The sequence below is a fragment of the Olea europaea genome, unplaced genomic scaffold, assembly GCF_002742605.1.
Source record: "Olea europaea var. sylvestris unplaced genomic scaffold, O_europaea_v1 scaffold2724, whole genome shotgun sequence".
Lineage (NCBI taxonomy): Eukaryota > Viridiplantae > Streptophyta > Magnoliopsida > Lamiales > Oleaceae > Olea > Olea europaea.
Genome location: NW_019245657.1, coordinates 59063 through 70200, shown reverse-complemented (window position 1 = coordinate 70200; position 11138 = coordinate 59063). Strand labels below are relative to the sequence as shown.

General features: G+C 35.0%; 1 protein-coding gene across 1 annotated transcript; it reads left to right on the top strand.

Annotated features, from left to right (window-relative positions):
- The first annotated feature begins 2682 nt into the window (after positions 1-2682).
- LOC111383611 lies at positions 2683-10089 on the top strand. Its single transcript, XM_023007728.1, has 5 exons — positions 2683-3816; positions 3920-4683; positions 4758-4847; positions 8557-9303; positions 9412-10089. The coding sequence occupies exons 1-5, from the start codon at positions 3732-3734 to the stop codon at positions 9538-9540; spliced, it is 1815 nt and encodes a 604-aa protein (XP_022863496.1). The 5' UTR covers positions 2683-3731; the 3' UTR covers positions 9541-10089.
- Positions 10090-11138: the final 1049 nt, after the last annotated feature.

Genomic DNA, 11138 nt, shown 5'->3' with positions numbered 1-11138 from the left:
CTCATACTGCAACTGCTAGCAAGGCTGAGACTACCTCACTCCTATCTTTTGCACCACTGGGTTATGCCCCGGAGGCGCCAAAACCTCCAACTTGCAAACACTAAACTTGGCGGCACCAGGATTTTTGCCACTTTCACTCGTCAAACACACCATCCAACCATTACCTTAACCACCGATTACTGTCATCATCATACAGGCTTCTATCCCACTATGACAACGCATTAACCTGCTCGCCCAAACCCTACCAGATCTAACTGCAATTAACGCCCAAAAGCTCCAACTTGCAAACACTAAACCCCACTTTCACTCGTCGAAAACACTACCTAACCGCCACCTTAGCCACCGACTATCACCACCATATAGCCTATATCTCGTCGTTGCAGCACACCAACCTACTCGCCCAAGCCCTACCATATTTGACTGCGATCAACTGCCAAAACCTCCAACTCGGAAACACTTAACGGTTATCTATTGTCGTTTGAATGTAATTTGATTTCCTCCAAGAGAATTTGTGGATTAGATTATGTGGGAGCCATCAATTGAATGGGAGAAAATCGCCCGTCCGTGCATGATATGTGGGAGAAACCTAGAAAATTCATCTATTGTTTGGCCTTTGTTTGATAAATTCTCTCGAAGTAGTTGTTTGCCTTGGGTGTGTGACCTAATCGATTGTGGTCCATGATGGTGGGTAACACTGAAAAAGGTGGTGCCGCCACTTTCTGTATTTTCAACTTGCTGATTTTGAGCACTCATTTCTGTCAAATCTATTGGCGTAGTGGCTGGTTTTTGAGTAGTATGTTTAGAGGGATGTGGGAATTGTTCGGAGGTATAGAGGTTCGACAGCTTGGGTGGTGGTTGTTTGGCCTTTTTTGGGTACAATGGCGATGGTGAATGGTGGTGGTAGAATAGAGGGTTGAAAAGAAAGTGATAATTGTTTTTCAAATTTTGAATTTTTGAATTATTTATTTTTTAAAAATTTTAGGAGTATAGTTGTGATTTTTTATTTTTTTTTTGTTTAAATATGAAGGTAATTCATCATTTCATAGCTTTTAATTGACAAAATAGATGAAAAATGATGATTTTGGCAATGAAAAATGTAAATAAGGATGAAAATGCAAAAAAAAAAATAAAAAGTAGGAACGTTTTGCACAATAATATTGAAAGGTAAGAATATTTTGTGATAATTACCCTTTTTTTTAAGACAAACTACTGTTTTTAAATACCATTTTTCCTTGTTATTTTTTTTTTACTCCATTGTTTCACTTTTTTTTTTTAATAAAACTGTTACACTTTGTAACACAATGTTTTACATGTGCAACACTGTGTTATGCACATTTTACGAGTTGTTTTTACCACCGTTGCCAATTTTCACTAAGTCACAATTTGCACCATCTTCTACCATCTACGCCACTACTAGACTGTCCCTGTTTGTCTCCACCATAATCAACCACTTGCAAAATTGTAGGCTAGCCCACTTACCACCACCATGCTTGAAATCGAGCCTCCACAACCACCACCACCACCTCGTTACCATTGTCATCATTCTGATTTGCATTGCAACCATCAATCTGTACTATTATTCAACTCACCACCACTAAACATTGCATATTGTCACCATAAAAATCAAGGCCTCATATCTCATAGTCACCACAAAAATGAACCTAATTGGAGAGATGTTAAAGAATCATTAGGTATCTCAAATGGATCATCTATCTTAACATGTTACTCAAGGACAATAAGCCATCTAATCTCTTCATTGCAGGGCACTTAGATGTAGAGTGGGCATCTAATCTTGATAACAAAAGGTCTACATCAAGGTAAAATGTATATCTAGAGGAAATTTGGTTTCTTGGAGTTCAAAGAAGCAACAAACCATTTATAAGTCTTCAACAGAGGTTGAGTATCGAAGTTTAATAAATGTAACAACAGAAAATTTATGGTTGCATTGTCTACTAACTGATTTGAGAGTTAAGTTTAGCAAATGCAACAATAGAAATTCTATGGTTGCAAGTTCTACTAACTAATTTGAGGTTAAGTTATCAACTTTGCCTTTGAAAAAATGTAACAATTTAAGTATAATGGTATTATCTGTTAACCTAGTTTTACACTATAGAATCAAACACATTGAGTTGAATTTGTGTTTTGTTAGAGAAAAAGTGATGTGGAGGAAATTCGATGTTTGTCAAGCACCATCTCTTGATCAGACAATTGATATTCTTACGAAAGCTCGTGAGAAGCGTATGTTGTATGAGTTGTCATCAAAACATCATCTATCCATCGAACAAGAAAATATTATTGAAAATTGATTTGATTTGATTTTATGTTTTGTTGTTATCTATTATCTTTTATAGTTATATGTTTGTGTCAATACTTCAAGCATATATAGCTTTTAAAAAATGAATATACATAAGGGTAGTTCGATGATGTAGATTTTTTTGGAATGAAATTTGTGTAAATAAAGAATTTTCGGAGAATATGTGATTAAAAGTGTGAAAATTTAATATATTCATGTTAAAAATTATTTTATTGAAAAATTTGTGATTGAAAATGAATTTAAAGAAAAATAAATTTTAATAATTTCTGTGGGGATAGATATATATTTTTTTAATAAAAAAATAAAATCAAATAAACAAATAGGGCTAAAAATGAATTTCTTCCCAAATCCTTCACACACAAGGGAAAGAGACACAAAAACACAACACAACTTCCTCTAAACAAGCATACATATACACGCAAATCTCTATCTATAATCTCCTTTCTCTACAAAAACACACGAACAATCATCTTCATTTTACTCGTCACACAGTATATAAAGAGACCAGAAATTGGAAAAGGAAACAGATTGGGCCTTCTCTCTCTTGAAATTTGCATACACAAATATTAAGGCTCTGAAACAAACAGCTCGAGGCGGCGAGAAAGACTAGGGTTTTTTTCTCTACACATAAGACTTCGGGGTATATTGTTCTTCTTTAATAAAATCTGGGTCAGTTGGTATTCCTATTAATCTTCAACGCTTAGACATTTTTGGTAGTTTCGCACAAAACCGGACTGCTGAACCCAATCGGATTTTTCTTGAACTTTTGGGATTTTTTGTCGTCTTTGGATGATTTTGGGTTCTGGGCTTTTATAGTATCTCTGGTTTTCATACAAGTGGTTCTTGAAGAATTGTTTGGTTTTTCCAAATTTTATGCATGGAGTAGGGTATTGTTTAAATTTTCTGTTAGTGCGATGAGGGTCTTCTTGGCGTGTTTTTTTCTTGAACATGGACCTCTTGAGAAGCCTTTGTTGATACCGGTTCTGGGCATTGAAAAGATTGCAGAAGCTTGGCATTGTTAATAATGTCAGTAGATTTCTTGTTGATTGGATTTCACACGTATATAAATTGTACAGAGAGAAAAAGAAAACCCTATTGACCCTGTATAGAACAGTTCTGATTCTTTTATTTGAGAATGGTTTTCTTGGGAGGAATGGATGGGCAACTTTTGAATTTTTGATTGGTAGAGTTGATGCTAGTGCGCCAAGGACTTTGGTGTTAGGGAAAGTAGGATTAGTGTGTACTAGATTTCAGGTTAAAATACGTTTGGGTTAACTTGGTGAAGATGCTTTCACTTCTATTTGGGTGGGGAAATCTGGCAGTTACCAATCGTTAATGCGTGGAGTTGAATGTGTGGTCATTAATTTGAACAAGACAAGTCATTTATTCTTTTTTATGATCATGTTTGGCACTAGTCATGGAAAGAAGTGAGCCCACGTTAGTACCGGAATGGTTGAAAAATGCTGGGAGTCTGATTGGTGGTGGCTCTACATTGCATTCAGGTAATCTTAATCATCCTTTTGAAGCATCTGGTATCAAATGGTATCAAATGTCTTCTTCTTAATTGGTTTATGCTGGGATCTAACTGTGTTTCTGTTGTTTTAGATGATAATACTGGATTGAAGCTCGCAAGAAATAGGTCTTCAGTGAATAGTAATGGTCATGATTTAGGGCGATCACTTGGTTCTGGCAGAACTACTTCCTCTTATTTTCGCCGTAGTTCTAGTAGTAATGGTTCGACTCACTTGAGGTCTTACAATAGTTTCAATAGAAACCACCGAGATGGGGTATGGGAGAAGGATGCATATGATTCTGGTGACAAAGAAAGATCAGTTTTTGGGGACTGTAGGCGGCAAGACTTTTCAGACCAGTTAGGGAAAATTTTGTCTACTAGTTTTGAAAGGGATGGGTTAAGACTTTCGCACTCACTGGTCTCTAGGAAACATGGAGATACCTGGCCTAAGAAAATCTTAATTGACTCTAGCAATGCCAGTGGAAACAATAGCAATGGGTTGGTTAGCAAAAACAGTCCCATTGGCAGTGTGAACAAAGCCTCATTTGAAAGAGATTTTCCCTCCCTGGGAGCAGAAGAAAGATCAGCTGCTCCTGATGTTGTAAAAGTTGCTTCTCCCGGTTTGAGTGCTGTCATTCAGAGCTTACCAGTTGGTACCTCAGCCGTGATAGGTGGTGAAAAATGGACATCAGCTCTGGCAGAGGTGCCTGTGTTAGCTGGAAGTAGCGGGACTGGAGTTTCCTCCCAGCAAGCCCCTCCTTTAAACTCTGCCACCATGGCATTGAGCATGACCACTGGTCTCAATATGGCTGAAGCTGTGGCTCAGGGGCCTCCTCGCACTCAGACTACTCCTCAGGTAGGTTCATTTATCCATTTGCTTGGGGATAACATAGAAAGTTCTTATGCTTATTCACCATTTTATTTGGGTAGTTATCTGCTGGAACTCAGAGGCTTGAAGAACGTGCCATCAGAAAATCTAAACAATTGATTCCTGTGACGCCATCTTTGCCAAAAGCATTGGTAAGAGAGCAATACTTCTTTGTTTTATTGTTTTTGAATCCTGCTCAGTTTTTAGATAGAAGAGACCATTGATTCATCAGTTACACGACACAAGAAGTTTGGCCATAGAATATTAGATGATTGATGACTCACATAAGTTCATATAATCAAAAAAATACGCGCGAAGACCACGTAAATGAGGACAATTTGATGTGCGAGACTCATGTGCTAGCCTAAGTAAAGATGTAAGCTTGAAAAACAGAGAAAATACGTGGTTCGAAAAGGGATTTAATCATCCTGCATCCAAGTTTTCACTTTTTAAAATGAGTGTACTTTCTTCTATAGATAAATGGAAATATCTTATCCAAATTTCTAGATTTACGAAGTGAATTGAACATACTGAAATGAGCTATTGAAGGATACTCTATAGTTAGATAAATAAAGAACCTTCCATTAGATTGTAGACTTCCGTTCTTCATGTTTGGTAAAACTGGAGTGTTTCTCATGTTCTAAGGTGTACTTCATATCTATCATCCCTGAAATACAGTGAAAATATCCTTTATGAGAAATCTATTTATAAATTGACAGATTTGGTTATAAAGTCGTGTGATCATTAGATAAATGGACAATCATTATCCCTGTATTTAAGTGTTGAGCCTTGTCTTTGTATAGACATTCAGTTACACTTGCTCTCCTGGTTTTCACTCCAATACTTATGTGGACCTCGAATTAATATACTATGTATATTTTGGTTGTTGCTTCAGTCTTTTATGTAATTGTAGTTCGTATGTTTTATGCACATAGATTTACGCATAGCCTATACTTTTCTTTTCGTAAATATTGAAGATATGTGAATAACATTATTAGCTTTTATTTACTGTAATTATCCTTTTCACGCCTAATTTGGTGCAGCTAGCCTGCATGATGCTTAGTGAAAGTTTATCATTTTCATACTAAAAAAAATGAAAAATGAAAAATAATTCCTAAAACTAGTACTGAAGCATAAGCCAATTAAGTTAATATTTTATCTCCGCCTGAAAGTTTATCATTTTCATACGAGTGTTAAATAGAGGAAGCTACTAATACTGTGGTCTTCTATATTCAGAAGGTTGGTGGATTATGCTACATTATTTTATTTTATTTTTTTTATCATAGCAGAAAAACAGATAATGTTGTTTTACTTAAGGAAGTTTAGGCACTTCATTGTTTCTTCTTATTTTTACTGCCTTTTGGGGGCAACTAAAAGCTGAACTTAGTCTATTGTTGAGTTTTGAGTTTCACTTGTATTCATTTTGTTTCCCTTCAGTCGCACAACATCGCAAGACCACCATCGTCATTTCACCTACTTCTACCATCGTAACCCAACCAACCTCGATCAAGGCTACTAGAATGGATGAATGAAAGTTGGGAGAATTCATAACTGAGATGATAAAATGTGCAAAATGATAATCTTTGATTAAGGCGCCAATTTTTCTCACTAAAATCAACAATTTCACAGTAGAACTCGTGCCTCCCAACTGCTTCTCTCAACCTTGGTTTTCTTCTTCACCTTGATGGTTGTTTATTTACCTTTTAGGCCTGTAATGGATAATTTTTGAAGTCTATAGTCATCAAAAACATGCTTTGCTAAGTTTAAACTTTTCCCACTACTGTAATGTTACTACAATTTAAAAAAAATTTATTCCTAGAGAGATACACTTTGAAGCTTTCTTTTCTTCATTTCTGCCACTTTCTAGAGAGAGAAACATCGTATGTGTTTTGTTGGAGTCTGTACCTGAATCAGAGTATTGAAAATTGTATATTAACCACTGGTTTTCTTTGTTGAACTTTTTTCTTTTTAATCATTTATTTATTTAAATTTTTTTTTTGGAGGGATGGATGTGGTTGTACTCAACTTATGTATGAGTTTCGTTTTCATTGGTGACAATAATGGCCAAAAGAAGTATTTTCTCATTCATGATGTAAGAAATATCAGTATATGTCTTCCTCAGCAAGTAGATAATATTTTGTGACGTGTCAAAATGTTAAGGGGGACATCTGAATAGTTTCTCCAATGAGAATATGTTAATAGATAATTTTGACCCCACCATTCACCTCCCCTTGACTATGATAGTTTCTCTGTTCAATTTTTATCGAAGGTAGTTCAAGTTTTTTCACCTTATAGCAAGCCACTTAGTTAATATGTACAGGAAAATATCCACTAATTCCTTCCTTTCAAGATGAGCATAATGTTGGCCATGAAGTTGTAACTAGTGATATAACATATATCACTTGAATCACTTGAATTGTCCTTGTATAAATTAAATGACTCCAGCTGATTAGGTCATTTTCTAACTAGTCTTCTAAAGGCAAGAAGTGAGCTTTTGATAGACACAAAACCGTTTACCTTGTGGTTATTCTCATGTTTCTTTCACTTGCTCCCCCCTTGGTATGTGGTAGACACACAAGGATATTGAGAGGGAAAATATGAAGAATTTGGCTTAAGGTTAAGAAGTAGAGAGCAGCCTGATGACAACTGATGAGATTTTATGCTTCTATGGAAAAGTTTGTTGCAGTTTTTTAGTGACACATTTTGGTAGGAAATATTGATTAGTTACTTTAATATAGTCTATGTCCTTTATTACCTAGATATAGAATATTGATGAAATTATTATTAAACTGTGTCTGTACTTGAACATATACAAAGCTATTTTTCTAATTATATCAATGATGTAAATTTGATATTTTTTGGAATATTTGGGACTTGTCTATGCTTATATCTAATGCATTTTATTTTGACACTGTTCTTGAGACTGCTGTTGTCATTGTTATTTTAATTTTTCTGCAACAGAGGTATAGTAACTAGTTGGAGGAAGAGGTTAACTTTCACTCTCTTCTGCACGCATCAGTTGTTACAGGATCTGTTTTATATTAAGCACACTTCCCAAATTTAGTGAAGAAAATAGAATTAAAAATACACAGAGGTGTGGAAGAATATGATATTTTTCTAATTATACCAATGATGTAAATTTGATATTTTTTGGAATATTTGGGACTTGTCTATGCTTATATCTAATGCATTTTATTTTGACACTGTTCTTGAGACTGCTGTTGTCATTGTTATTTTAATTTTTCTTTAACAGAGGTATAGTAACTAGATGGAGGAAGAGGTAGACTTTCACTCTCTTCTGCACGCATCAGTTGTTACAGTATCTGTTATATATTAAGCACACTTCCCAAATTTAGTCAAGAAAATAGAATTAAAAATACGCAGAGGTGTGGAAGAATATGATATTTCTTCTTTGGCTTGGTGCCAATTTGTTTTCTTCTGGAATATCTGTTAAAGTAAGATGATAAATTTTAGACGAGCTTGGTAAATTTCTTCTGGACTATCAATAGATTTGCATATTGAATAACTTTGCCATCTCGTAAGATAGGCAAGTATTAGGGTGATTCTCAATTAATGTTTATAGAATGCATAAGATGTATCTTTATGACAGAAATAGCTGTGGCATTAATCAAATTGAAGAGTGAGGGAAAATGTCATTCTTCCACTTCTGTTTCTGAACATTTTCTTTCTAAATTTTATGAACTTAATTTAAATTGTCAATAAATTGAATTGCTTGAGTGCTTCTCAGTTTCTAGGAATTTTGCCATTTAGATTGGCCAGCTTCCTTTTTTTTTTTTGACACCACATATTTGTAGATGCTTATGACTATATATGGTTTGATCTTGTTGAACTTTGTTTCAGGTGTCAATTTCTTCTGACAAACAGAAGACTAAGGTGGGCCATCAGCAGCATCCTCATGTTACCAGTTCTTCACGGTGTCCAGCCGTGAAACCTGATGTTTCAAAGATATCTAGCATGGGGAAGCTTCAAGTTCTCAAGCCAGTGCGAGAAAGAAATGGCGTCTCTCCTGCTGTGAAGGAAAACTTAAGCCCAACGGGTGGTAGCATGACAAATTCCTCACTTTCTGTTGCTCCATCAGTTACTGGATCTGCAGCAGTTAGGCATCCCCCACACTACCCGGTCCTTCATACAGTTGAAGGCAAGCCCGTACTTAATGCATTGGAGAAGCGCCTCACTTCTCAAGCACAAAGCCGAAATGATTTTTTCAACCTTATGAGGAAGAAGTCTAAGGCAAATTCCACATCTATTTCTGATCCTGGCTTGCCCCCATCTTCATCTGTATCTGAGAAGCTTGTTGAAACACAGGTTTCCTCTGCTTCTAGGACTACTGAGGCTAGAGACCCACAATCTCCAGTTAGCTCGAGTGGAGGCCACTTGTCCGATGAGGGGGGTGATTTGATCTGCAATGGTGATGCTATTGAGAGTCAAAAATGTCTTTGCTATGGAAAGAAATATCCAAGCTCATATCCATTATTTTCAGAGGAAGAAGAGGTCGCATTTTTACGCTCTATGGGCTGGGAAGAAAATAATGAGGAGGGTAGCCTTACCCAGGAGGAAATCTGTGCTTTTTACAGGGATCTACAAAAGGTACAAGATATTGTTGATATAGGACTCTTGTATTGCCTCTATATGATCTAAACTGAAGCTCAGGTACCTACAATTTGTAACTTTAATTTTTTTGATGCTGTTGTGCAGTATATCAATTCTAAGCCGTCCCTGAAAATATTGCCAGTACTGCCAAAGATTTTGTCGACGTTCAACTTGCAAGGCATTGGTGTCATTTCTTCTGGGTTGAGCTCATCTGATGGTAAACTGGAATCTTGATTCGCTGAACTTAATGCTGGGTTTCCTTTTGGCGTTTCTTCAATTTATTTCGATCTATGGGTAGATTAGTAGGTGCAGTAAGAAAGGATGGTGCATTTAAACACAATTTTTCCCTATCTTGGAAGTGGGATAGAAATAAGCAGTCCCAACTCCCGAGGTGACTTCTGATGACTGGGTTCTAGAGTTTTCTGAAGTTCAAAGGTCTAGTAAAGAAAATAGAATAGGTTTCTTGTCAAGTTGCTTCAAGAAATTGCTCGGTTTGCAAAGTCGGTACCTAACAGTTTTGGGTTTTTGAATAGGCGTTCTTTCGAAGAAACTATGGTTTCTTTACTCCATTAAAGAAAGAAAAAACGTGTTCTTAGTATCTGTTTGCTTGTGGATTTTTTTATTTTTTCATGCGTTTATTTTTGATTGCTATCTTATCCTTTCATACTAAGGTGATATAGAGAACTCAGATTTTATCGACTAGCTGAAAGATTCTTAGTCAGGGGTGAGTCTTTCATGCCGGATTTAGGTGTCTTGAATTATTTTCGAGCTGTTGATTGGTTTTCTGTGCCTTGCAATTTTTGTTACTCTTTTGCAATTAGGGTTCCTTTTTGACCATATTTGGTCGCTAGGACCTAGCTGCATGTATATCAAGATTTACATAAAGGATTACATAATATTCACATGACATTCTATCATTTGTTTGTTTAAAACACGGTCAATTTTTTCATTCAATCTTTTCTCTCCACTTCATTTTTGGAAATCGCTGATGTTTCATTTTGTGCATTATCACATTTATATCTTAAATTCATCGCATTTTTATTTTCAAATTAATATAAATTATTGCTTATTATGGTTTTTCTACAAAGATAGATTCATTTTTCTATTGTAGATTGTGTTTGGTGGGGATTAAAATTAAATTTTTTAGTAGATTGTGATAGATGTTTTTGAAATGTGTGATTGAAAAGTTGTGGAAATGAAGGATGTGATTTATACTGATTGTTTGATTTTGATTTACATTAAAATCGTATTTTAATTCGTACCAAACGGGCTAGTAATATTAAATAAGCAAAAAAAAAAAAACAATAATAATACAAAAACATGATTAAATATTTGACCCTTATTTTAAAGCGCCATCAACAATATTTTTGGATGAAAATTATTATTAAGGACAAGGTTTTTCAATCAACGAGATGTTAAAAATGAGAATGTCAAGGAAAAAAGAGCTATGGATGTGAAGATAATAATGAATAAAGGTTAATGACATTTTAATGTAATTAAAATGTGGAGTAAATATACCATCCTTTAAAGAATGTAGAATGCTGTTGTCAATATTTTTAAAAATTTGTATCAAATCGGCATTAATTGTTTTATCAACTTGAAGTATTTCAAGTATCGTCGTCAATATTGTTTGACATGACTGTTACTTTTACTTTTAATACAAGAAGTTACTTGAAAATTTTAAATTGGAAATTAATTTTTAAAAAGTTCTCTTCCAAAAAAAGTCACATTGGACGAGTTTTCTTTTAAAAAAATATTAATTAGAAGAAGAATTTTCATAGAATTAGTCAAATAAGCAACTTTGCAATATCAAAAATTGCTTTTAACTTCTC

Excerpts from the sequence above, each read along its gene's own strand:
- LOC111383611 (XM_023007728.1), top strand. The coding sequence starts at position 3,732 with ATGGAAAGAAGTGAGCCCACGTTAGTACCGGAATGGTTGAAAAATGCT. Across the intron at positions 4,684-4,757 it reads GCACTCAGACTACTCCTCAG|TTATCTGCTGGAACTCAGAG; the intron begins GTAGGTTCATTT and ends TTATTTGGGTAG. Across the intron at positions 9,304-9,411 it reads TTTACAGGGATCTACAAAAG|TATATCAATTCTAAGCCGTC; the intron begins GTACAAGATATT and ends GCTGTTGTGCAG.